The 27,916-nt window shown below is 53.1% G+C and overlaps 1 protein-coding gene across 1 annotated transcript in view; it reads right to left on the bottom strand.

Annotated features, from left to right (window-relative positions):
* The window catches only part of B4GALNT3 (beta-1,4-N-acetyl-galactosaminyltransferase 3), a 96,108-nt gene extending 69,418 nt beyond the window's left edge, over positions 1–26,690 (bottom strand). Inside the window, exon 1 of the mRNA XM_068141784.1 lies at positions 26,385–26,690. Coding sequence (XP_067997885.1) covers positions 26,385–26,532 — 148 coding nt within the window. The 5' untranslated portion in view covers positions 26,533–26,690. The remainder of the gene's footprint in view (positions 1–26,384) is intronic.
* Positions 26,691–27,916: the final 1,226 nt, after the last annotated feature.

Genomic DNA, 27,916 nt, shown 5'->3' with positions numbered 1-27,916 from the left:
TATTATGGCTTATCTTGGCATATATTGGTTTATATTGGCACCCAGGGCAGCTGTTACCCTTTCTCATGCCACAGTTTAGCTTTGCATCTACTTTTAATGAGTCCTTGATTACCCAGTTTCTGTTGCAAGATTCCCAAGCAAAGTGCTCAGAATTGTTGAGTCTCTGCAGACCTTTGTCCAGCAGCATTTTGTCACAGGGGATCTGTATCTGTACAGGCCAGGTACACAGTGGGGTACCTCAGAGCTACTGCTGCTTTCCAGCACTGGCAGCCTGCAACCACACAGCATTCTAGGAGTCACCCTCAAAGCTAGGAAGCTCAGATGACCCAACAGAGCCAGCACCCACCCTTGGACTGAGCAGATGAAAACAACACCCCCATGCATATAGCCAGGAGGAAGTATCCTAAATGAGGGCACTGCCCACAGGATCGTTATTTGTGACCTGCTGCACATGCACCTGGCCTCAGAGACACCTCCATCCAAGATGAGTTGAGCAAGAGCAGTGGCAGAACCTAGCTGGGGACTGGATAACAGCAGGTGACAGTGCTCTTGTGTGAACAAGGTTTATCATTCCCTTGCACTTCTCTTGGGGTCATCAGGAGGTCTAGATGGGTCCCCAGGGACCAGCAACAACTCACTTTGTGCCAGGGGTGGCTGGGATCTGGATTCATCCTCCTTATCTCCCCCTTGCCACTCATCCTTTGCCACTATCACCCACTTCACATCCAGTTCCCTTGGCCATGACTTCTCAGCCTCCTCTCCACAGCACCTCCACCAAAAAGGAGAGGGGTTTTGACATGGTGCATTTGGGAAGATCCAGAAGAACACCTGCCTCTTTCTGTCCTCAATTCCTCAAGTCAGATTTCCCAGGCAAGGCAGGGAAGGTCCATGAGCTAGAGCTGTGCAAAGGCAGAAAGGCTTCCTGTGACACCCTGCCCTTGGGAGCCAGTCCAGCCTCCTGCAGCGAGCAGGGGGGCAGCCTGCAGTAACTGACACCAGTTCCCCACACAGACCTTCACATCAAAGCCTTCCTGCAGGAAAGCCACCCAGGGCAGCACTGCTGGGCTGTGCCAGGACAGGAAACCTTGCAAAGGCCAGAAAGTACACGGGCTGTCACAGAGACCCTCTGCACAAGTTCCCTTCAGCTGCCGACCTGGCAGACCTGCCCCTCGGCCGTGCACCGGTGAGGCAGGAGGCTGTGTCCCCCGGGGGAGGGGGGATGGGGAGCATCTGCTGTGGAGTTAAAGTTTCCATAGCCCTGCAGGCTGCCTCGCTGCTGTTTGCGCTTCGCTGTGCCCTCTCAGCCTCTCAAGAGGCTGCAGCGACTGGACACCCCGTGGTAGTATCTCTGACCTTGGCTAACAGGAGCACAAAGGCTCTCAGGAATGAAGACTGGTTTCTAGCATCGTAGTATTTAGTATTCTTCTCATCCTAGTGAACTACAAGTGACAACTCTTTGATCTAAGATGCCTGCCTCCTGAGGCAGAACAGTTGCTTTGTGTTTTCCTTCGGAAGGTGCCCAACACCTTCAGGTACTTGCACACCTGCCAGCACCTCAAAACTGGGGAAAAACAAACATCTGGGGAGAGAAATAAGATCCTGCAGCTTTGATTAAGCAAAAGGAGATTAAGAAAGTCTTTGTAAAACACCTGAGGAACAAAGTGCTGAAGCAATCAGGTACACTCCCTGATTAGCTGCAGGCTCTCAACAGACTCACAGCCAAGGGTTCTTCTGCTCTGCAGACGCACATCCGTAGGGCAGAAAGACCCAGGAGGGGATGAGCAAGGAATGCTGCAGGCCAAGGAGAGGCAAAGTGCAGGAAAGCCCTGAGTGAGCTTCACCAAGAAGCTAAGGGGGCCACAAAGAAAACGACCACTGACTGTCCAGTGCCAGTAGGCTGCTGTGTTGTACCATGCCTTAGGGGCACAGAGACTCCTGCTCTCTCTCAGATCAATACTTCAGCCCAGTTAGCTCACTGCAGCCAAAACAAGCACAGGCAACAGGCACTGGGAGCCACAGGCACAGTGGGAATGGGCAGGGCTAGGTGAGAAGGAGGGGACAGGTGCTGAAGGGCAGAGGGGACTGCTAGTTGGGAGGCAGTGGGAGCGCAGTGCTGGGGGAAGCTGAAACTCCTCTCTGCAGGCTGTGGATCAGGTTGGCGAGCAGCCAGCATGGGATGGTGTCAGGATTTGAAAGGGAAATGCATGGTTGCCACTCTAGAAAGGAAACTTACAAGTGCCACAGCTGTGTCATGTCTTATTTATTCCAGGATCTCACCTACCCATCTGTGAACGCTGCTCTCCAGCTTAACGGGCCCCAGAAGGGTAAAACACCAGAATGTACAACAAGCTGTGCAGTCCCAGGGGCTTAGCAGGGGAGAGAAAGGCTATGAACACTACAAAGAGCACTAAGCAGGCAAGGTCAGTGACATGCAGGTACTTGCATGCTGGGGTGCACAGGTATGTGTGAAAAGGGGTGAGTAACACGGGGAGCTCATCTACACACCCAGAGAACACCAAGCAGCACAAAGCCGTGAGCTGAGGTGGGTGGACAGTCTCAGAGATGAAGGGCTGGAACATTTCCGTGTGATGCAAGAGGTTTTGCAAGGACAGGCGGAGCAGTGTGGGGCTGTGGGAGTCCCTCCACGTGGGTGTGGAAGCTGGGAGGTGAGGCAAGCTGATGCAGCAGCACATAGGAGCCAGCACACGCTCCGAGCCCTGACACACGCACACTGGGGCTATCCAGGCGCTCCCGGCTTCCCCTGGGCGGGCAGTGGGTACAGAGCCCCCAGCCCAGCTCTGTGATGTGCCTGTGTGTACATCTGTGCAGTGAGTCCTTGGGAGGTGTCTAGGTGGGAGACAGCAGCACCTATTAGACAAACATCCTTTACTGAATTCCCTTGCCCATGGCACTGTCACTGCTCTAGTGGCCTACACAGAGGGAAGCCTTGGGGTGAGGGAAGACAAGAGCAACCCTGTGTTGAGCTGGGAGCAGCACTGGTGAGCCAGCTCACTGAGCAGGGCCTGAACCCACCTGGCTCCTCTGACTCATAGCAAGTGCAGAGCACAACCTGCATCACCCAGGGTGCTTTAATGCAGCATCTCACAAATCCCAAGCTGGATCTTAACTTTAAACCTAATGTTAAAACACCAGTTAAAACTTCAGGGTAGAATCTAATGACGTGCCCCACAGCCCAGCCCCATACAAAGGAAGTGGCTGCAGCACACAAGGCTTCCATGCAGAACTGTACAGCTACCATTGCCCACATACCTCTGGTCCACCAAACAGTGCACCAAGTGTTGTCAGCAGGTCATTCAAGAGCAGCAGCAAACTACTTAGCTGCCAAACCCCTCACCTCCACTTCATACTGTGGCCTTCTCAGGCTCAGAAGGGGAAGGGAAGAGCTGCAATTAGTTGTTCATTACAGATCAGCTCCATGCAGGCCGCCTTGGGTCAGCAAAGTGCACGTAAAATTGCCCTAGAACTAGCTCAGCTTTCTGTCAGGCCATAAAGCTCAGCATCAAATTCCCTGGACACCTGAAACAACAGAAAGTGAGGTGCAGGTGCTCAGCAATTAATCTGCTGGGAAATAATAGTTCTTAACTCCGGAGCAAACAGGTTTGGTTAGATGTGCTCAGCAAGCAGGAGGAGCTCAGCTGCCCTTGGAGCACAGCACACTTCAAAGGCATCATCATGAGGTGAGCCTCAGCACGAGAGGCAGAATTAGACCAGACCTTTTGTTTTGTTGGGAGACTCACTTGCTGCTTTCTGGGCTCTGGGCTGGTTGGTTTGCACCTGAAGCACACACACACACCCCTCTTGACACGTGGAAAATGCTACACATGGAAATGCCTTTCGAACCCTTGCACACGCTCGCAGGGAGCAAAGCTACAGCCATTGCTCTGCAAAGTCACAGAGCCAGCAGATCCAGGGAGGTTCTCCTCCCCCTCTACTCTGCCCTGCTGAGACCTCACGTGGAATATTGCATCCAGCTCTGGCCTCCCCAGTTCCGGAGGGACAGGGATCTGCTGGAGAGAGTCCAAGGGAGGGCTACAAGGATGCTGAAGGGACTGCAGCACTGCCTGGGCAGGAGAGGCTGAGAGCCCTGGGGCTTAGTCTGGAAAGGAAAAGGCTAAGAGGGGATCTGATCAATGTCTAAATATCTGAGGGCTGGGTGTCAAGAGGGAGGGGACAGGCTCTGTGCAGTTGCACCCTGGGATAAGACAAGGGGCACTGGATGGAAACTCCAGCACAGGAGGTTCCACCTCAACACGAGGAGGAACTTCTTCCCTGTAAGGGTCCCAGAGCTCTGGAACAGGCTGCCAGAGAGGTTGTGGAGTCTCCTTCTCTGGAGCCTTCCCAGCCCTGTCCGGATGTGTTCCTGTGTGACCTGTGCTGGATTCCATGCTCCTGCTCTGGCAGGGGGTTGGACTCAATGATCTTTGGAGGTCCCTTCCAACCCTTAACATCCTGTGATCCTATGATCCAGACAGCACTATCCCATAGCTTTATCCTAACTGTCAGAATAAAGATTATTTACAAAGGAAGGCAAAGAAATACACAAAGGTAAGGTTTTACTCCAGCCAGCTAGTGGTGTCCTATCTGCAGCACCCACAACAGACACAGCTGGCAAAGCCTGTGAGCGTGACAGAAGCATCACAGCAGGTATGCAGGTGCCTGCAACTGTACCAACAGATCTACTGCATTCAAGAGAAGCTGCCTCTGCCCTGAGCAGAGCTGCTCAGCTGGAACTGCCAAGGAGGCCAGAGCTGGACAAGGGCTGTCCTGAGCATTTGCCACCAGCAGAAGAGGTGGCTCAAATCCTTTCCTCCCCTCTGTAACTACTTTCTCATTCTCTTTCTGTCATTCTCTTGACCATGCTTGCTCTGGAAGACCTCCTGAGCATTGCCAGGTTTGAGGATCAGCTCATTCACCTGAGCTTTCCTCCCTCCAGGGGCCTCTACCCTCAGGAAAGCAACATAAGAAGCCCCATTCCCCCAGTAGAAGCTTTCTAGAAACTAAAATCCTGAGCTGCCTTTGCACACAACAGCAACAGGGAAATCACCCACACCCAACCCCACAGGATCCTGCTCAGCCTGCTAACCACAGGATAGACTGAGTTGGAAGGGGCCTTTCAAAGCCATCCAGTGCACTCCCCCAGCAGCCAGCAGGGACATCTTCAGCAGGTTCCTCAGAGCCTCAAACCACCTGACCTGGGATGGTTCCAGAGGTGGAGCATCAACCACCTCTCTGGGTAACCTGGGCCAGTGTTTTACAACCCTGAGTGTAAAAAATTGTCTCCCTTAGAGGTAGTCTAAATCTCTCTCTTTCATTTAAAGCCATCACCCCTTTTCCTCTCACAACAGGTCCTGCTGAAACAACCACTCCCATCTTTCTGATTGGCCCCCTGAAGTACTGAAAGGCCACCAACAAGGTCTCCAGAGCCTTCTCCAGGCTGAACTAGCCTAATTTCCTCAGCCTGTCCTCACAGCTGAGAGGTTCCAGCCCTTGGATCATTGCTGTGGTGGTCTCTGGCTCTGCTCCAACAGGTCCCCATCTGTGCTGTGGATGCTTACTGTATTGCATCTTCCTCTTTCTTCTCCCTCACAAAGCCTTCTCCCAACACTCCATTTGTTCACTCAGGATGGTCAATGACAACTTATACACCCACTGTCTGTACCTCCAGACCACTGGTCAGATCTGAATACCAAACTTGGCCTTTCCAGGAGTTTCCTGCTCTTAAGACTCCAGGCACAGGGTTGTCACACTGCTGCTACAGCAAAAAAAAATCATCCCAAACCTGCAGCAAATTTACAACTTTCTTCAGTCCACCACCCACTTAATATCAAATGAGCAAGACACAGGGAATAGGAAGGGGGTGGAGGGAGGAGGGAAGAAGAAAGCAAGCTTTTAAGTACTTTCTGGAAGGTGCTTCTGTGTCAAACATGTTGAAACAGAACCACAGAATCAACCAGGTTGGAAAAGACCTCAGAGGATCATCAAGTCCAACCTATTACCTAACACCTAACACCTCCTGACAACTAAACCATGGCTCCAAGTGCCACATTCAATCCCTTTTTGAACACCTCCAGGGACGGTGACCCCACCACCTCCCTGGGCAGCACATCCCAATGGCCAATCTCTCTGTCTGGGAAGAACTTTCTTCTCACCTCCAGCCTAAACCTCCCCTGGCACAGCTTGAGACTGTGTCCTCTTGTTCTGGTGCTGGTTGCCTGGGAGAAGAGACCAACCCCTTCCTGGCTACAACCTCCTTTCACATAGTTCCAGCTGGCAGCCAGGCACCAGTGGTGTGCCCCAGGGATCAGTGCTGGGCCCCATCCACTTTAATATCTTTATTGATGATCTGGATGAGGGCATTGAGTCCATCAGCAGTAAGTGTGCAGGTGACACCAAGCTGGGGGCAGGAGTTGATCTGCTGGAGGGTAGAGAGGCTCTGCAGAGGGACTTCAACAGGCTGGACAGATGGGCAGAGTCCAAGGGCAGGAGATTGAACACATCCAAGTGCCAGGTTCTGCACATTGGCCACAACAACCTCAGGCAGTGCTACAGGCTGGGGTCAGAGTGGCTGAGAGCAGCCAGGCAGAGAGGGACCTGGGGGTGCTGGTCGATGGTAGGCTGAACATGAGCCAGCAGTGTGCCCAGGTGGCCAAGAAGGCCAATGGCATCCTGGCCTGCATTAAGAACAGTGTGGCCAGCAGGAGCAGGGAGGTCATTCTGCCCTGTGCTCAGCACTGGTTAGGCCACACCTTGAGTCCTGTGTCCAGTTCTGGGCTCCTCAGTTTAGGAAAGATGCTGAGATGGTGGAAGGTGTCCAGAGAAGGGCAACAAAGCTGGGGAGGGGTCTGGAGCACAGCCCTGTGAGGAGAGGCTGAGGGAGCTGGGGTTGCTTAGCCTGGAGAGGAGGAGGCTCAGAGGAGACCTTATTGCTCTCTACAACTCCCTGAAGGGAGGTTGTAGACAGGCAGAGGTTGCTCTCTCCTCCCAGGCAGCCAGCACCAGAACAAGAGGACACAGTCTCAAGCATGTGGGCATGAAATGGAAAACGTAACTTTGAAATGAAAGTAACACAGAAAATACACACAGAAAACCAGCCCTGAGAGAGCAAACAAGACCCAGGATCCCAGCTTTCCACATGTCAACATAAAAATGTATTTCCCCCAAACAAACTGAACAGGGAAGTGTACTTAACCCTGGAGAGGTGTATTCTCATCTCTGCAAACCAGATTAGAGAACTATCACAGGTAATGAACCACCCTGGGGAAATGTGGCAGGCACATGAACCATCCCAAGGTCCGAGACAAGAATTATAAGTGGTCTCCATACCTTTGGAGCCCAAAGAAGGCATCTCTGTGGATTTTGGCAGCTTGACACTGAGGAGGAATCTCAGCAGACATTGTAGATGACTGAGCTCTGCAGAGGGCAGGCAGCAGAATCCCAAAAAACATCCTCCTGGAAGAGACCTCCAAGCCCATCCAGTCCAACCTTCAACCCAGCAGTGCAGGGTCAGCACCAAACCATGTCCCTAAGCACCAGCTCCACACACTGCTTAAACACCTCCAGGGATGGGGACTCCAGCACTGCCCTGGGCAGAACATTCCAGTGTCTGAGAACCCTCCCTGGGAAGAAATATTTCCTAGCATCCAGCCTGAACCTCCCCTGGCAAAGCTTGGAACCATTTCCTCTGCTCCTGTCTCTTGCCACCAAGGAGCAGAGGCTGCCCCCTCCTCACTCCAACCTCTCTGCAGGGAGCTGTAGAGAGCAATGAGGTCTCCCCTCAGCCTCCTCTTCTCCAGCCTGAACACCCCCAGCTCCCTCAGCCCCTCCTTGCAGGCCAGGTGCTTCAGACCAATATTGCAATGGTGCATTTTAAACCCTGACTGCAGAGGTAAATTCAGTACAGGGACAAGTTCAACTCCTTCCTTTGCCAAGCTGTTGGGGACACACTGTCCCATCCTCGAGGGAACACCAGCCCCCTCTCGACACCTTCTCTAGGGTGGTGAGGGACTCTCCATATTACACAGCCTCTGTCCTATAGCATCTTCCCAGCAGCTCTGCAGGGCAGGCATGCTGCCAGCCTGCCTGGCAGGGACAGAGCTGCCCAGTGCTGCAGCTGCAAGAGAAGACTCTTCCTGGACAGCCTCAGGCAGCACAGGCAGGACGTTTCAAGTGTCTCTCTCGTTAGAATCAGTATTTTTGCCAGGAGGGAATGCCAGAACAGAGTTCAGCACTGGAAGAGAACATGGAAGAACAATTTCCTCCTCCTCCCCCAGTATATTATGATTAAGAGCAAGGAGGTCCCTCTCATTGTTAGCAGCAAGTGCAGGAAAAAGATACTTTTTCATCACAGAGCAGTATTCAGCTGGGAAAAGACAGGTCCTTCCTCTCAGGCTTGTTAGCCAAAGTGACACAACTGGCTTAAGCGCTCAGCCTCATCACAGCCAGTGCCCCACGGCTTCACTCCAGCCCTTGTGCCTTCCCAGTGCCAACACGGGGAGCCAGGAACTGCCAGGGATGCAGGGTGCCAGCATCAGGAATAAATCTGGTACTAAAGGACTTGTCAGATTTGCATGAAGGAGAAAGTGCAGGACACAGCCACCTTCTGCCCCAGCCTCCCGGCAAGCCTGCAGCTGGGGGTGCTTCCTCCACCTTGCTGGGATCCAGGCACACAAATCCTTTCCAGCACAAGCAGGAGCCCTCAGCTGGTCTAGCACAGAGTGCAATTCCTCTGCAGCTGCAGGAGACACATTTTCCCATATATTTTACATTTTGCCTTACTTCATCAATGCTAAAAATACCTTGATGTCCTTCACACAGACACTGCCCCTCATTCTGCCTCTGGCAGGGGAGAGGAAAGGGAAGCTCAAGACTGCCTTGAAAGTAGTTTCCTTTACTTCACTGGCATGAAAACCACAGAGTGGTGCTCACAGGAGGAAGGCACCTGTGCCTGGAACTGACAGAGGAGCAAGGATGGACTCCAGCAGCACTGCACCCTCCCCAGGTCCTGGAGCTCTTTGCTTCCCATGCAGCTAACGTCATGGAGGCCTGGCAAGAGGGCGGGCAGGGACCCTCTGCACACACCTCCACACACAATGGGAGAGGCCACTTCCCAAACTAGCTGGTCAAAGACATAAGACAGCTAGTGCAGGCATCGTATCAGCTGCTCTCCTTTCATTGCTGCTTACAGGAAAAGTGGAATTTCACCTCCCTTTCAGCAGCAACAGTTGTCAGGCAGACCATGAACATGCCTTCCTGGCTCTCCTTCCTGCAGCTGCCACAGCATTTTCCCCACATCGATGCCCACCAGCCCTTGCTAAAAGAAATAAATATCTCACTGCAAACCTCTTTTATGCTTATTCTGAGCTTCATGAGGCTGTCATGGGGGCTTGTTTTGCTTCATCACACCCATGGTGTCTCTCAGATTGCCTCCTCCTGAGCTGTCAGGACCAATATAACCTGCACGGCTCTGCAATCCTCCCTGCAATGGTCACTATTTGCTGTTGTGCTGCCCTTGCACATACTGCAGACAGGCCCTTCCTAAGGCCATAGATAAAAGGCAGGATAGGGTTTAAGGTATCAGGTCCCTCTCTGCTGCTCCTTTCCATCAATTTCTTGCCACGGGCTGTGCAATTCAGGCAAGAGCAATGGGAAAGGTCAGACGCAAGGCCTGCATTCTGCAGGAGCCCGGTCAAGTTCCTGCTGCTGCATACACACACCAGCAAAGCTGGGTCTCAAGAGACAAAATGGGAGCATGCCTGGGGCAGCCAAAGCAGCAGGACTGTATCCTCATGGCAGGCTAGGTGCAGCACAACAGTCAGTAACGACACAGCAGCCTTTCCCCCTGCATTCAAGTCATTTGGAGCCAAGGTAATGCTGCTTGATTCATGGGCATTAAGTATTTCACACCGGTAAGTAGCAATTATCACTGACATGCTTGCTACAGAGCCCAGCTGGGGCAAGGGCTGCTGAAGCAGCTTGCTCCAAAGCCTTGGCTGCTCAGCAGCAGAGACAGGGATGGTGTGCACTGCCATTCACTCTAATCTTGCTGGAACCACCACACCAGGGGATCATAGTATCATTCAGGGTTGGAAGGGACCACAAGGATGCTGTGTGCTTCCATTCCCCCCAGTTGGTGCTGTGAGCACCACACCAGGGGATGCTGTGTGCTGCCTTCACCCTGGTTGGTGCTGTGAGCACCACACCAGGGGATGCTGTGTGCTGCCTTCCCCCCAGTTGGTGCTGTGACCACCACACCAGGGGATGCTGTGTGCTGCCTTCACCCTGGTTGGTGCTGTGACCACCACACCAGGGGATGCTGTGTGCTGCCTTCCCCCCAGTTGGTGCTGTGACCACCACACCAGGGGATGCTGTGTGCTGCCATTCAGCCCAGTTGGTGCTGTGACCACCACACCAGGGGATGCTGTGTGCTGCCTTCCCCCCAGTTGGTGCTGTGACCACCACACCAGGGGATGCTGTGTGCTGCCATTCAGCCCAGTTGGTGCTGTGACCACCACACCAGGGGATGCTGTGTGCTGCCATTCCCCCCAGTTGGTGCTGTGACCACCACACCAGGGGATGCTGTGTGCTGCCATTCAGCCCAGTTGGTGCTGTGAGCACCACACCAGGGGATGCTGTGTGCTGCCATTCACCCCAGTTGGTGCTGTGAGCACCACACCAGGGGATGCTGTGTGCTGCCATTCAGCCCAGTTGGTGCTGTGAGCACCACACCAGGGGATGCTGTGTGCTGCCATTCACCCCAGTTGGTGCTGTGAGCACCACACCAGGGGATGCTGTGTGCTGCCATTCAGCCCAGTTGGTGCTGTGAGCACCACACCAGGGGATGCTGTGTGCTGCCATTCAGCCCAGTTGGTGCTGTGAGCACCACACCAGGGGATGCTGTGTGCTGCCATTCACCCCGGTTGGTGCTGTGAGCACCACACCAGGGGATGCTGTGTGCTGCCTTCCCCCCAGTTGGTGCTGTGACCACCACACCAGGGGATGCTGTGTGCTGCCTTCCCCCCAGTTGGTGCTGTGACCACCGCACCAGGGGATGCTGTGTGCTGCCATTCACCCCGGTTGGTGCTGTGACCACCAGACTGCGGTGCCCTCCTGGAGCCTGCCCCATAACAGAGAGCAAACAACTGCCCATTTAGGGTGGGCAGCTACGAGGGCCAGCAAAGTCTTCAGCAGTTTGTTCTGGTGTGGTGACAGCAGGGAACACACACTATTTTTCCTATGGCAGCCAAACCCCCGAGCAAGAAGATGTTTGCAGCTCTGAAGACATCCAAGAGCAAGAATTGTCCTCTTTAACTCTTTTAATTATATCCAAAGGGAGACTGAGGAGGAAACAGAGCTCTGAGAATCAAGATTTCCTACTGTGCCCTGAGAATTGTCCAGGCAATACCCTGCACTCCCCACTGTCTCAGCACCTCCCCAAGCACCCCATGTTGGGCATGCCCTCCCATTGCAACAAGGGCACCAAGCAGCTGGCAGGCATGCTGGGTGCTCTGTGCAGGGAGATTTAAGCCTGTTTTCTTCCTTCTGCCCTCAGCAGGCTCGGCTGGGCCAGACACAGCATTTGGCAGGAGGAGAGCTCCCTGCTAATTTTAGCCTCCAGCTCTCCACCCAGGCAGCTGCAGCTGAATCGCTGTGGCAAGCCGGGCAGCACCGGGGTGAGGGCTGGGAGGAGCTGCCTTCAGCCGGCCTCTGTGGCAGCACACTGCCAGCTAAATACAAAGCAGTGGCAGGCAGGGGCAGAGCCGTGCTGGCTTGGGCTGAGGCAAGGAGAAAATGCAGCTCCCGAGGGGATCTGTGGCAGGGCTCGGGCAGTGCCGGCAGGCCTTGCTTTCTGCCCATATGCTAATTCAGGCTGCAGGACCAGAGGTGTCCTACAGACCTTTGGACAGATGTGGAGCTGGTGCACCTCAGAGCCCAGTGCACCACACCAAGCAACCACCACTCTGCAAGCACTGCTCACAGCAGCCTGCTCCAGCTCCCTCCTGTAACACTGCCTTCAACACCCTGCTGCCCACTAGCACAGGGCCCCTGGGGGTAGCAGGCAGGGGCTGGCAGCTGCAACATCGCAGGGGCTGCTCTGGAAGTCAGGGCTTGGGGGTAGGAGTCAAGCCCCTGGACTCAGCACTGGTTAGGCCACACCCTGAGTCCTGTGTCCAGTTCTGGGCCCTTCAGGTTAGGAAAGATGTTGAGATGGTGGAAGGTGTCCAGAGAAGGGCAACAAAGCTGGGGAGGGGTCTGGAGCACAGCCCTGTGAGGAGAGGCTGAGGGAGCTGGGGTTGCTTAGCCTGGAGAAGAGGAGGCTCAGGGGAGACCTCATTGCCCTCTACAACTACCTGAAGGGAGGTTGTAGCCAGGTGGGGGTCGGTCTCTTCTCCCAGGGAGCCAGCACCAGAACAAGAGGACACAGTTTCAAGCAGTGCCAGGGGAGGTTTAGGCTGGAGGTTAGGAGGAAGTACTTCACAGGAGGAGTAATTGCCCATTGGAATGTGCTGCCCAGGGAGGTGGTGGAGTCCCCATCCCTGGAGGTGTTCAAAAAAGGACTGGACGTGGCACTTGAAGCCATGGTTTAGTTATGAGGTGTTAGGTAATAGGTTGGGCTTGATGATTTCTGAGGTCTTTTCCAACCTGGCTGATTCTATGATTCAGGGTAAGCTTTATCCTGTGCCTGGATGGAAGCTCACACTGAATTCCATAAAACCCCTGGTCCTCTGTGCAACAGAAAAATCCAAAGGGCAGGGAAAGGAAGAGAGCTCTGTCCTAGCTCTGAGCCATGAGCTGCCCAGGGCAAAAGGACAGAGAAGACATTTCAGCCCTTCCCAAGGAGTAAGATAAAAATGCTCCACACTGGGTTGGAAGTTTAAAAGGAAATTCTATTTACAAATATATAGGAAAGGTAGTCGGGTAGAAGGATTCCATTCACAAACTAGGCTCAGTCCTTCGCTGGGCCTACCAGGCCAAAACCTCCACCCCCCTCAGCCTCAGCAGCCCAAGAGCAGCCAAGCTCGCTTGTAAGTGCATGTCCTGAGACAGAGAGAAGAGAAAGACTTGGCTGTACACTCCCTTAAATAGTGAGATACAGGAAAAGGGAACAGAGCAACAGACCACAATATCCTGGGACAAACTGCCCATCCCCTTGGCACTCTCCAGCCTCTGGAGGATTTTTCTTTATGGTTACACCAATGAACTCTTGGTTTCCCTCAACCCACAACAAGCTCCAATGGTTAGGAAAGAGCAGAGGTGGTATGAACCTCAGCAAATCTAGGCAGTTCCTGAACTAAATGCTACCCAGCCATGGACCATGCACACAGCAGACATCTCTTCCTTGACCTTTCAAGGGCAGGAGGGCTTGCATCTTTTGGAAACAGAGGGACACATGGAACATTCCTGACTGAATTAGCAAGTCCTTTTCCTGCAGGGAAAGAGGCAAAGTGCTGAGCACCCAGAGCAAACCAGGTAACCACACTCTGCAAAACCAAGCAGAGCAGCTGCAGGGCTGAGCACAGGGAACCCAGACGGCTTGGCAGACACCGACTCCAGCAGAAGGCCACCATGGTACCAATTTTTAAGGCACCAAACACCCTTATGACACCAAGTATGTTCTTAACCATCTCAGTAGTGCTGCTTATGGTCCCTGTCAGCATCCATAATTTGTGTATAAATAACAGACATATAATCCTGTTCCTGCATTTTCCTCCAGCTCTTTCAAACCTTCAGGTCTGGGGTTTACTCTGTGCCCTCCAATTCCTTTCCACATCTCTCTTTTTGATCTCTGTACTTGAGACCTTGACATGCAGCCCCTGCTCCACTGAAATCCCAAGTATTTGCTGCTAATTTAGCTTTAGTTCCTTCTCCCTTACAGCTTGTTAGTGACCACTGGCATCTTCTGACCACTCTGCTCTGACACTCACCTCACTATGCCTCATTTCTGACCGCTTCTTACTTGTATTAAAGCTGCCCTGCTGTCTGTATTGCCAAATGCTGCCTCTTCTGTCCTGCTGGTCTTGTCTTGCACTTCTCTTTCTTCTTCTACATCTCTGAGAGGCACAAGACCTGCTAAAATATTTCTTTCCTCCCCTTGGTGTGGCTGTGTCAGATATCTAATTCAAACACTCAGAAGAAAAAAGGTGGAAAGAGAATTTACAAAGAATCTAAGTATAGGAAAAAAACCAAACCCAACTAATCATGCCCTTTGGGAAGCACGGGGCTGGGGGACAAAGCACTCAAGAGACAGCACTGGGAGACCCAGAGTTAATTGGCAAAGCAATTACAACTCGTGAAGCAAAGGAAATCAGCTGCATGGCTGGACCTGGTGGAATGTAGACAGCAATCAGACAGTACAGACAAAGTGAAATAATACCAGCCCAACTGAGGCAGGGGGACAGCAGGAGTTCAGAGGGGGATTGCATCCTCTGCTGCCCCACCAGCACACAAAAAAGACCCTCTGCCCCACTGCAGCAAGCAGTGCAAGTCAGTGAGACACACCTGGAAACACCCTGCAAGACCCATAAGGAATGGCAGAATGGTCAGAGGAATGGCAAGTGCAGAGCATGACCACAAGATGGGCAGCAGCACTACTGTCAGCAGGACTTCTTCAGAGGAGCAGCAGGGATGAAGACGAGGACTCAGAACAAGAGGAAAGGAACATGAAAGGCAGAAGCATTTAGCTGCAGACCAGGTGCAGGTGATCAGCATCATGCCAGCAACTGCCAATGGATGAAAAGATGGTGGCAGGAGAAGCAAATCAAATTCAGGCTGAAATGTTGGTGAGCTCAGCTCCACCACTGGGGCAGGTGAACACCAGGGACCAGTTGATGGAGTGCAGCCAGCAACTGCAGGGCAAAGGAGAACAGCCACTGCCAGGGGTCTGACCCTGGCCTCACAAAGCACACTCAATGCCCTGAAGAGACAGGAGGCCAAAACAGCAAAGACAGGATTAGAATACATCTACTGAAGGACAAAATAAGCTCCCAGCATAGCACCACCCAGAGCAGTGCAACTGTCCTTCAATGCACCACCTTACAAACATCTTCCTATCCTGAGGAAGTGGCTGCAGAAGAGCTAGACTGGGAACAGCCCCTGAAACCAGAACAGAACTGGAGCAGCCCAGGAGTCTGAGCAGAAAGAGATGATGAAGCAACCCCTGCCATGCTCCTCCTCCCCCAAACCTGATTGCTTAGGCCCTGAAGAATTAAAGTATCTTTATAAAGAGGAGTTTGCTCGGGCCTGCAAGGGGAGAAGAGAACGATGGCCAACACCAAACCACTTCTGGTACTTCTGGAGCTCACAGCTGGTCTGGCCAGTGTCACTTAAAGCTTTGCTCCACAGACCACCATACAGGCTGTGTTCTTCAATGAAGCTCTTTCTAGGACCCACATGAACTCAGATCCATGAAGATATTTATGAAGCAGGGGGACAGTCCTGCAGGGTCATCAGCCATGCCTTAGAAAAAGCTACACAGGCTGGGCTTAAGCAAAAGAGACTACACAACCTGTGGGACAAACAGGGGAATAAAACCAACCTAACACCCAGGATGCTGTCTGGGTGCCTGGCTCAGAGTCAGCAGGAAGGGATACAGTGGTTCTGGGAATGCTGAATTACAGCAAGCAAATCATAAATGCTGGGGAAAAAATATCCTTCAGAGCTAAAGCATCCTGCAGGCACAGGGCTCAAGCTTCGGCCAAGAAGCTGCAAAAGAAATGATGCAGGCTTAGCACATTGAGAATAAGCAGTAAGGTAGTGCTGCACAGCCTGTGTGTTGCTTGGTGGTGTTGAACAACCCTGTTTCACAAACTGGCTACCAGCCCAAGAGAGGGATGCTGACTGCAGACACTTGCTAGCAAAGGCCACAAAAATGCAGGGCAACTGAGCACAGCAGCACGTTACAACACTGCCTGTCCCACACTTAGAATGCTTTGAGTGAGAAGAGACTTGTAAGGATCCACCTCCACCACGACTGATGACCACTGCTACCATGCAGCTGATGGTGCCCCACCTCTGACTGTGCCTCCTCTTCCTCCAAGTCTCCTACAACAGAGAATAAATCTGATGGAGCGAGACTGAAGGAGCTGGGGGTGGTAAGTGTGAAAAAGAGGAGGCTGAGGGGAGACCTCCTGGCTCTCTACAGCTACCTGAAAGGAGGTTGTGGAGAGGTTGGTGCTGGTCTCTTCTCCCAGGCAATTAGTGATAGAACAAGTTGGAACAGTCTCAAGCTGCAGCAGGGCAGGGTCAGACTGGGCAGTAGGAAGAATTTGTTCCCAGCAAGAGTGGTCAGGCCTTGGAATGTGCTGCCCAGGGAGGTGGTGGAGTCCCCAAGCCTGGCTGTGTTTGAAGGTATTTTGGCTGTGGTGCTTGGAGCTATGGTTTAGGGGTGAGCCTTGTAGAGTAGGGTTCTGGGCTGGACTTGGTGATCCTGAGGGTCTTTTCCAACCTGAATAATTCTGTGAATCACCTATCTGCCTTGCCCCCCTCACCCTGCTACTGGGGAACCTTTCTTCCAATCACCCTTGAACCCAAAAGCTCAAAGCTCCACAAATGGTGTGCTGGTGGCCAGGGTTCTTGTATGCACAGGGCCCAGAACAGAGGGCAGCGAGGTGGCTCCTGTTAGGAGGCCACCATGATGCCAATGCATGTGGCCAAAGATGGTTGTTCCAGGAACTAGGAGGCCTTGGAGAAAATGATGGCCAGTGTTTCAGGGAGATCAAGAGTCCTCAGAGCACCTGTCTGACCCAGGTCCCTGCAAGCAACTCAGCTTCAGCAGCTGTGGGGGAGTAAAGCATCCAGACACCCTGCCAGCGGACAAGGGGGTGCAGCTGGCCTGCACAAGGTCTCCCAGCACTCCACAGTTGATTGCCAAGTGTCCCAAGCAACCTTCTTTTCCATCCCCCAGCCCTGCCCTGGAGTGTGGAGAGCTGCCATGTCCTCAACGCAGAGGCTCCAGGGAGAGGAGGGGAGAAGAGGGCCTGGAGTCCTTTGGTCTGCTGTTCCAGCACAACACAAAGAACCTGCCAGATGCCACAGAGGGAGGACCATGGGGCCTGGAGGTGGTTAGGTTTCTTTCCACTCCAAGGTTCACCCTTGCTCCATTCTTCAGTTTTAAGGACAATGGAAGCAGTGGATGTCCCATCCCTGGAAACATTCAAGGTCAGGTTGGACTGGGCTCTGAGCGACCTGATGGGAGTTCCAGATGTCCTTGCTCACTGCAGGAGGGTTGGGCTGGATGCCATTTAAAGGACACATGACCTGGGAAAGAATTCAGTAATGCATCCATTCCTAACACCTTGACTTGGGGGGTGTTTGGAATTTCTAAGTAGATGCAGCTGCTCCCTCCCATGGGTACAAGAGTGCAGACCCTGGGGCACAGCTGCTGTCCACACCACCTCCTGTGACACAGGCAGGCACTGGTATTTTGAAGACATAGCAATGGGAAAATGAGACTTCTTCTACTCGCTCCTGTGTGAGACAGACAATTTACTTTCAGGGGACAGCTCTGGAAATTACAGCTCAGTAAGGGCTGATGGAAAACCCAGCTTTGGCAGATTGCTGGTTTCATTTGCATTTTTGATTTAAACCAACCCAAACTCTCCCAGCTTACAACAAAACACAGCCTGCAGCAGCTAATGCCGAGTGTGCTGCTGCTGCTGCTGCAGCTAATTGAGACTATTAGCACAGGGTGGTCTGGAGAGGATATTCTCAGACCAGCAGGGGTTTTGTTCTGCAGCTTAGATGGGGTTCACAGCACCCAGACCTGAGTACTGCAAGTTGATTTTTTTTAGTTCAGAAAATAACATTACAGAACATAAATAAAGCTAATGTAGGAAGTGAAGCATTTACGAGAAGGGCTGCAGACCAGCAGGCTGAAACCAGCAGCAGCGCCGAGGAAGCTGCTGGTGCTGCCAACACCAAACACAGGAGCCAAGACAAACAGCCCACACTAATGACACGGCAGTAAGTGGCCTCTTGATGCAAGGCAGAAACAGATTTATTTAGAGTGGCAGACAAAAAACCCCAAAGCCACACATCATTAATGTACTTTATCCTTACTTCCAGAGAGCTTCACCAGGCAATTCTGCAGCCGAAGAGGCAATGATGCAGATCAAATATTGCGTTGGTAAACAGGATGTAAGAGTGCCAGGCCAGGATAGTGTGCATGAATTTACACCATTTCAGGGGAATATGGGCTTCTGTACAAGCCTGCATGTTCCTAATACTCACAGAGCAGAGGGCAGGCAGATAAGAGATGCCTGTTACGGAAGGCCCCACAGTCAAGCCTCCGACCTGCATGTAATGCTTTCACATTGCTGAGTCCCACTGGCTGCCAGTTGCTCCTATTTGGCTCAACAGAGGGGAAGAAAAACCAAACCTCAAGAATATTTAGACTGTCTGAAATTAACATCGAGGTCACTGACATGGAAACCAGGAAGGAAGAAACCTCCCATGGATGCACACAAAGGCCTTGGACTTAGCATTTGCATCTCTGAGACAAAGTAAAAAGGAAAGCAAGAACAGCAGGAGATGCAGTACCTGTGCCCAGCGAGGTACTGACAGACCTACAACATAAAACAACAGGGGACAGCTCTTCCAGCTGCTAAAACCAAGAGGGCTGCAATAACAAAGCCTTTGAAAAGGATAAACCCAGAATCAGTGACCTTTTGTGAGGGGCTCTGATGCTTCAGGGGGACTCACGGGTCCACCCAACAGCAGCTGGGTTTGGGTGAAGTGACCAAACACCTCCAGAACTCACTGAAGCTCCTTAGTCTGTGTAGTCGATTTAAATTACCGTACCACCAGGAGTGACTGTGCTGCTGCTGCTGATTTATGAACGTGGCCCCAGACAAGTTTAGCACCTCAAACCACAGGGGGTCACAGAGGTCTAACGGGCAAGTCTCTGCAGAAAGACACAAGCTGAGAGGAGCTCAGGTCAAGAGCCCAGTGAATTTTAGTTGGGTTGATTAGACACAGACTATGAATGCCTAGCCATGAAAAGCCGGGATCAGCACAAGGTTCACATCTGTTTCCACCCAAGGCATGACATGGATCTTTCTTAAATCTCACACCACACCTAAACAAGAGAGCCTATTGCCTCTTCTGGGAAGTCCTTTTCAGCTTTACTTCAAGCCTGAAAAAAACAATTTAATAGGGAAGTGCTTGGAAAAGGGAAGATCAATGCCCAGCAAGAGTAAGTGAGACAAGGAAACTCAATGTACAACAAAATATATAACCTTAGAGATTCTTGAGTTGTTGTCCTAAGTGCTGGAGAAAACCCCATCAACACTTCTTTCCCTACTGCCATGACCTCTACAATGCGATCTCTGTCTCCAAGAAAAAAAACCCTGCTTGTACAGAATCACAGAACTGCCAGGGCTGGAAGGGACCTCAAGGCTCAGCCAGTTCCAACCCCCCTACCGTGGACAGGGACACCTCACACTACAGCAGGTTGCCCAGAACCACATCCAGCCTGGCCTTCAAAACCTCCAGTGATGAGGCTTCCACCACCTCCCTGGGCAACTTGTGACAGTGTCTCACCACCCTAATGTCTGATCTGAATCTACCCATTTCTAGCTTAGGTCCATTCTCCCCAGTCCTATCAGTCCCTGACACCCTGGAAAGTCCCTCCCCAGCTGTCTTGTAGGCCCCCATACTGCAGAAGCTGGCAATTCCAAACCACCAGCTGGAAGGCCGTGTCCATCATCTCTCCCAGTGCCACTCTTCCTGAACTTGCAGGCAAGAGAAGACAAACCTCTTACTGTACCACAGACAGAAATGCACCTCCAGCAGGCAACAGAATTCCTCTCCCACCCCCATGGTGCAGAGGTGATGCGCAGAAGAGCACCACTCCAAGAGATCTCAGTCATGCCAATCCAGTGGGATTTAAGGGTCCCTTGTGTGACCTGCACTAGATTATATGGTTCTGTGGTCCTGCTCTGACAGGGGCGGTGGACTGGATGATCTCCAGAGGTCCCTTCCAACCCCTAACTTCCTGTGATCCCACCAGCAGGCATGGTGCAGGAATACAAAGCAGTGCTGGCACAGCACAACACAAATCCATCACAGGTAATGTGTACACAAAGAGGACAGCAGGAGTTTATTTACAATGATCTGTAACCTTTGCAAGAGGTTCGGTGGAGCCAAACTGCAAGCCAGATTCCAAGAAAACAAACACAATGCTCACTTTGTGCACCAGGACCCAGGCACTTTATGCCACTCCACAAAATGTTAAGAGTCTAATCCTGACCTGACTTCAAGAGGTGAGAAAAGACCACAAGTTACCTGCAGGGCATGCCCCAGAAGGATGCACTGGCTCAGGACAAGTGTGGCATGGTTAGGATAGGATCCAGGCATTCCATGGCTGTTGTGTCAATGAACCTCACCATGAGGCTGCTCTCTGGCTCTGGCTTCTCTGCTGAGTCTGTGACAGCAATCTGTGCTGTGCCTATGAGCCTGGCAACCCCGATTCACTTTACAGGTACCGATGCAGAGCAAGATGTGACAGCAGCACTTCCTATCATCTTTCAGGGAGACTGAACTGACTGCCTGGAAGTGAAGAATCTGATCCAGCTGCAGTGCCCCTGCTCCTCCCTGCAGCCCGGGATCACTCTGGGGAAGAGTGTCACTTGGCACAGGTGCCTGTGCAGGAAGGTCTCCACTCAAACACACAGAAAGAACCTCTGCAGACCTAATGGTACAGATGCTGCCCTGCTGCCAGCATTGCTCTTCAGTCAGGATGTGGTGCTTTGAGGGTGACAGCTAGTCTAATTTTTCCTCCGGGCTAACAAGTTTCCACAGAGAGGAAACATACTTCAGCCACCACTGAAGAGTCCAATGTCTCGCCAGGGGCACTCAGCAACCTCCACTGCCACCAGCTGTGCCAGAGAGCAACCCTGTGCACACACAGGCCTTGCATGCCAGTGACTGCAAAAGCCAGCCTGTGTACATGGGAATGAACCTGCAGCTGGGGGTGTGCAGGAGAAGGAAGTCAGTGCCTTACACTCAGCAAGGAGCTTGGGCTCTCAGCCAGCTGCTTTTCTCACACAAACTCCTGCACCTGCCCACGCTCGGGTCAGCTTCTGAGCAACTCCTGCTCTCTGTAGTAGTCTGGGTGCCTGATGGCTCACCAGGGAGGAGAGGAGGTGAGAAACCAGTTTTTTGGGGAAGGAAAAGGACACTTGAGATGGGTGGGGTAGAAGTATAAGGGCTTCTCTATTGTCACATCCCCATGGTTTCTTCTGAACCCCTCCTGTTTCCACTGCAGCTAGTGAGTTTGAAAAGCAGCAGCCAGACACTAGGAGTGAGTGAGATCCACTTGTCACAAGCCAAAAAGAGAACACACTCCCACTGTTATTGACATGCCACAGTAAAAGGTGAAGGAATAAAAGTAGGCTGAAGCAGCTGAGAGAGGCAGGTTAAAGTGGCTGTAAGTGGCTCAGTTGGTAGCACACAAGACCCTTAATGGGAAGGTTGTGAGTTCAAGCCTGCAGTGGGCAGTAGTGTCCTCCCTACTCTAGTCATGGGGTCTGTGGTGACAGGTTGGACTCGATGAGCTTTGAGGTCTCTTCCAACCTTAGGAATACTGAATACTGAAAGAAGGGCCCTCTGCCCCTTACTCCTACAAGCTGCACCTCCCAGCAGTCATGCACACACTGCTTGTGCCTGGCTGAGTGTGGCACACATCTGCCACCAAGGAAATCAGTGCAAGTGATGTCTAGTCTCCCAAGACACCCTAGTCCTGACAGCAGAAGAAACACTCTGCACAGCAATGCCTGGGAATGGCCTCACCCCCAAGTTTCCTCAGGGCCTGGGATTTGCTTTGACTGTGTCGATGTAAGGTTTTAAAGCAAAGGGAGAGCATTGCTCATCCTCCTGGCCTTCAAGCACGGCTTGCTGGTGCCAGCCTTGCTCCCTCAGTCATACCCTTCTGCACGGGTGGGCAGGATGAGGCACTGCTGGGCTCGGAAGAGAAAAACAGAAGTAGCAGGAGGAGGTCCCTGACCCACCAGCCCTTCTATCCAACCACAGCAGCTCTGCAAAGAGGCAGCGGCTTGGCTGTCCCTGCCCTTGCCCCTTCCGGCCAGGCTGCCAAGCTGTGCTGGTTTAGGCTGGGTGCTGGCCCGGATGCCACTGCACAGACCACACCTGGGAGGTCCCAAGGGGTGGGCCCAGCCCAGGGGGTGGCCACAGGAAACCAGGTATTCCATTCCCATAATGTCCTGCTCCCCTATAATACATCAGCACGGGGTCTTCATTGCCTCTTTCATCCCCCACTGCTGCCTAGGTAAGATGGGGTGAGCTGCCTCCCCTGGGCCTGCCCAGGCCCAAGGCTGGGGGAGGTGGAAGAGCCCGGGGGGGGGGGGGGGTTTGGGTGTACCCCCAGGTGGGGATGGGACATTCTTGGGTATGTTCTGGGATCACTCTCTCTTTGTCACAGTGCTTGTGGTTCTCTGTAAAACTTTCATTGTTTTCCCATTTAAACTTTCCACCATTTTTGCAGTCCCTTTGTCCGAGTCTTTCTTTGCCTGTGGTGGGAGAATTGATCTCCCAAACCATGACACATGCCAAAGGCATTAGAGCAGCAGAGGCATGGTGCAGGACTCTCTTCCAGGCCTGCCTTCTCTGTGCTTTACTGGTGTTTTCTCCCACCCCAACACCTCATTCACCTTTGAAATGAGAAAGTTTCCAGTCTCCAGCACTCTGTTGTGGGAGCACAGTGTGCGGGGCAGCAGCTAGTAAAGAGGAGAAAAACATTCCTGCTGGAGAGCTAACTGCAGGGAGCTGAGGTTAGTGCCTGTCAGCAGCAGCAGTAAACAGACTCTCCAGCTCCTCGGGTTTCTTGGCAGGGAGGCAGGGTCCTGCCTGTTACAACTTGTTTTGGATGACAACAGGCTGCATTTCATGTGAGGAGAGTGGTGCCCGTCTCCAACTCACATCAGCTTGCTTGTTTTTCCTCACTCAACTGTAAACATTTTTAGGATTCCTATAAATACCCATTGGCCAGCAGCAGCCCAACTGCTCCACTGGAGAGAAAAAAGACAAAAGAAAGGCAAGCTCCACAACAACAGGAAAAGAAACACCCTCCTGCCCAGGAGAGACAATAGTCCTGCCACTGAGGCTCCCTGGGAAGCACATGAAGGAATACCTTGATGCAGTCATAGCACAATATTTATATATATATTCCTGCCCTCCCCTCCACACACCCAAGACTGCCTGCTCCTTCCAGCATCACTTTCAAAGGAAGGTTCTAACTCTTGAGAGTCCATACTGCCACCTGTTCCTGCCCAGCACATCCCAAACCTAGAAAAGGAGCCTGATCAGCACATTAATCCCAATCCAAGGGGTAAACTGAACCTGAATTCTGCATCTTGGGTCAGTTCCTTGACCTTTAATGTTACAGCACAATGAACCTCATGGCCAGAGCCTCTCTAGTGTGCAGTGATGCAGTGCCAGGGAAGCCAGCACACTCTGCTGATTACAGTATATCCTCCTAGGCTCCTCACTCTCTTTCATCCAGACAATCTAGACACTCATCTTTGTTGCATACCAGAGCAGCACAGGCATCACAGGAGGACAGTTTTAAAGCATCACTTCCTCAAATACCCACACCCAGGCTATCTGATGTTTGCTTCCTCCACCACACACTGATCTGGTGGGGGAAAGGGAGGACAGGACCAGCTGGGGAGGATCTACCATGCCTGAAGACCTGCTCCATGACACTGACCCTCAGGTGGCTCAGTTGGTAGCACATCAGACCCTTAATGGGAAGGTTCTGAGTTCAAGCCTGCAGTGGGCAATAGTGGTCCTCCCTAATCTAGTCATGAGGTCTGTGGTGACAGGTTGGATTTGATGATCTTGGAGGTCCCTTCCAACCTTAGGAATACTGACCCAGGGGCAGGGCAGAGCCATCACAACAGCCTGTGCTCCATCCCATGCATGGCTGAGAGGAAGGGGAGTATTCTCTGTGACTCCTTACAGCCCTGCAATAAGAAGGTTCCCCTTTCTGGAGAGAGAAAATACCTTGGCTTTCCATACACAGGCTGTTCTGCAAGGCCTTTTAGGGAGGCAAGGAGAAACTCTTGTTACAGGCACAGCAGATGGAAACAGTGCATCTCCATCTAAGCCCAACAGCTCTTCAGCATCCAGGCCCCAATGGAGGAAGGCTCTTAGCCTTTTGCCCAGAAAAAAAACACCCAACAAACAGCCTTCACACTATCACTAATAAGGGTAATAAGTGGGGAGGCTGTAGCAGCAGGTAATTCGAGGTGGTAGTTCTTGGTGCCAGGTGTGACTTACAGTAGGGTGCCCAACTGGGACATGTGACAGAAAACAACGCAGAAGTGGTGGGGGAAGTATTAATTGCTCAGAGTCACTCCCACCTGCCCCAGCTCCCTGGGATCTCTGCAGAGTCTCACCACGTGGAGTCAGAACGCAGCTGCCTGAGTCTCCACAGAAGAAAATCTGACTTAGTTTTCACAGCCAAAAGAAAGCACTTGTCCTTCACTCCACCCTCTGCCTTCTCTTACAACAAATGGGCTTTTAGAGGTACTGAGGCAAGAGGGTCACAGATTACCCTTCCTCCTATTAGCAGGTTCTGGGATCCTGGCCTTGTGGCCAGGAAAACATGATGCCAACTGCCTGGTGCTCCTGCAGAGCCTCAGCTCTTCGGGCACAGCTTTCCCTCCGTGATGCTGCAGAGCCACGAGGAGCTGCCTGACAGAGGGTTTCACACTCCCACTCTTTCCAGCAGCATTTAAATGCCTTCCACATGCAAGGAGAAGCAACATCTCTGGTGGATTTGGGGGAATCTGGACTTTTACATAATTGAGCTTTGATATAATGTAATTAATTTGCTCATCTTCTGTTTTATCTGGTACTAGCCACAGTCACATCACTGTTTCCAGTTTCAGTCTTACAGTAGTTTCAGTCTTCTGTAACAGAGGTACAAAAATAACCCTGTCTCAAAGCAGAGATGAACCGAATCTGCAAGAAAAGTTGCTTGTTCCTGCACATCTCTACTGCCCTCGTGCTCTCTGCCCATTTCTCCAGTCCCCTCCTCCTCCTTTCACACTGCTGGCAGCAAGAGGACTGTCAGCTGCATGGCTGACACCCTCTCTCCTTACAGACACTATGGTAAATGCCTCCAGAGGGCTGTTCTCTCCCATGCTGCCCTCCACATGCCCCTCCAGCCCTCTCTAAGGCTCTCTGGGGGCGTTGGCAAAGCGGTGCAAGGAGGCTTAGCTAGACCGCACGGCAGATACACTGCAAAGCAGAGCTGTAGCACAACTCATCCGCTCACAGCCCAACTAATTCCACCAGGCAAACCCCCCAGCGGATTATAACCAGAAGATTCCTCTTAGCCAAAGAAATCAGATCTCTTATGCTGTTGGAACAATAAATACGTGGGTTTAGCTTTAACATCACAGAGAATACAGAACCAGTGGACAAGCTGCAATCCTGTAATGAACTCGGTGGGGGTAGATACTTGTAGAGCTCCTTACACAGCCACAGCCTAAAGCTTTAAGACTGCAACCAGGTCTGACTTGTGGAAATAAGAATCGAGGGTGTTAACTGATTAAGGGACTAGCATACTGCAAAGTATTACTAGTTAAATGTTCATATGCATTCGGAAAACTACTCTCTCAACCTAGACCAGCACCAAGTACTGCTACTATTTTAAACCCAGCAGCCACCCCGCCACAGGCTTTTATAAAACCTTGGTCCGTTCAGCGCTTTCTTGTAGCTGCAAAAAAAAAAAAGAAGCGAACCATAGAAACCCGACCGCGATTAGCGATGGTTGTTTTCTGCTCCTCGGGTGGAACAAGCAGCCAGCTGCACCTGGCGTCAGCCCTGCTGTACTGCTAACCAGAAGTTTGAACAAAACGCACCCGCTGCAGGCGAGCGGGGCACATCTGCAGCGGATGCATTCCCTCCGCCTTTACATGCACTTCTCTAACCAAAGCAGTATTTAAAGTATCTTTTGATGCCTTCCAGCACCGGAGCACCGCGCACGAGAGACACCCAAAAGCCGTGACTCCGGGCTCTGCCTTTCCGGGAAAGGTCACACTTTGACAGGTCTCCTGGCGGAGAGGAGAGCGAGAGCCCACAAGCCAACGGCAGAAAAGCGAAACCTCCGAAGCCGCATCTGCTTCCCGGGCTACAAAACCCAAACCCCAGCTCTGCCCCCGAGGGCTACCCGGGAAGCGGCCGCCGTGCAGCGGCGCTGCCTCCACCCCCTCCTCCTCGGCCGGCCTGGGACCGGCTACTCTGGATGAGGCTTCCGAGCAGGACGGGAGCGGGCCGGGCTGGGACCGGACCCTACCACCCTGCCTCGCCCTCCCCTGTAGCTCCTCAGGGTAACTCACCGCGGTCTGGGGGAGTCCCGCCGCCGGCCGCGGCCGCCACTAGCTCCAGGTAAGCGGCCCAGAGCCCCAGGGCCAGGGCGCCCAGGGCCAGCAGCAGCCGCAGCAGTCGCCGCCGCCGCCGCAGCCGCGCCAGCAGCCGGCCCCGCATGGCGCCGCTCAGGACGCCCGGCCCCCGCCGCCCCGGGCCATGCTCCCGCCGCGCCGCACCGGCCCCGCCGCTCCGGCCCCCCTCCCTCGCGGGGCGGGCCCAGGTGCGGGGCGGCGCCGCGCCCCCGCCGAGGGAGCTCCCGGCCGGGCTCTGCCGCCGCTTCCCGCACCTGCCTCCGCCCCGCCGGGGCCGAGCCGGGGGCTACGCGGCGGGACTGCCCCCGTACCGCCCCTCCCGGCGCTGCCGGAGCGGGCGGGCGCCGGGAGCGCAGCCATCGCCGCCCGGCCCCATCGCCGCCCGGCCCCATCGCGCCCGGCCCCATCGCGCCCGGCCCGCGGGGTCAGCGCTGGCACAGGTCTCGGCTGCCGCCAAGGCGGTGGGGAGGCTGCGCCAGCAGCGGAGGGGCGGCCACGCTCCCAGCTCCAAAACCTCCTCCGAGTCAGTTTTCCTGGCGGCAGGAGCGTCCGTAGTTCGCTCCGAAGAGAGGTGACTCCTCCGCGCTGCGGTAAGCAGGGCTAGAGCGGGGCGGTTCAAGTTCGTAGAGCCACACGCAGCTGAATCCATTTCCGAGTGTCTCTCACCTGGCGCAACAAGTGTGCTTGCTTCGGAGTACGGAGGAGCAAGGCTCAGTAAATCTCCGAGTCTCAGTGAAGCAGCTGACTAGATGCAACGTTAGGCTGTTCAGCTCCAGCAGAGGGAGGACGTCGGAAGCCCACTAGCAGAGCAGGAGGGGTGCTGCGCCCACCGCTCGGCGTTTCACAGCTCAAGCACGCCTTTGTAGCGGCTCTCTCAGCTTCCCCTCCCCCCCGCGCTGCTGGCTTCGTTCGCACACACAAAAGATCTCAGAGGATGAGAACTGAATCCCTCCTGGGTGAAAGTGAACTCTCTGAGATGCAGGTTATGCATCCCAGGGAGCCCAGGATGACCTCTTACCAAACGTCCTGTGGGCAGTTGGTCACAGGCACCAAAAAGGCTCTGCAGCTGCCCAGATGTGGCAGCCCCTGTGCTGTGTGCAGCCATGGAGAGACAACCTCGAGCTTAGGCATAGTTTTTAAAATGCATGTAACAATGACAAACCATTTTGTAAGGGTCCAGCTTCTTTTCATAGCAGCATTCTGAAGTGAGAGGCTGCACAAAAAGATACTCAACATATTTGGCCTTAGAAAGTGTGCTAAAGGCCTTTAAATGGCACAGACGGCCAAGGAGGAGCAGCAGTGCCCCAGCAGGGACTGGCTGACATCAGCCCAAGTGACAGCATCCCAAGCATGGCACCAGCAGAAGCAGTGCAAGTCCCCAGCATCAAGTGTTGAACATTGTGCTGCCAGTGTCCAGGCAGCACCTAGAGACCCTGCTGTCGCTTGTCACAAGCTGGGATGGGCAGACA

Source organism: Melanerpes formicivorus, unplaced genomic scaffold (genome assembly GCF_026170545.1).
Source record: "Melanerpes formicivorus ecotype bairdi unplaced genomic scaffold, bMelFor1.0.p_v2 SCAF_8, whole genome shotgun sequence".
In the NCBI taxonomy this organism is placed as follows: Eukaryota; Metazoa; Chordata; class Aves; order Piciformes; family Picidae; genus Melanerpes; species Melanerpes formicivorus.
This window is presented reverse-complemented; position numbering and strand designations above follow the sequence as displayed.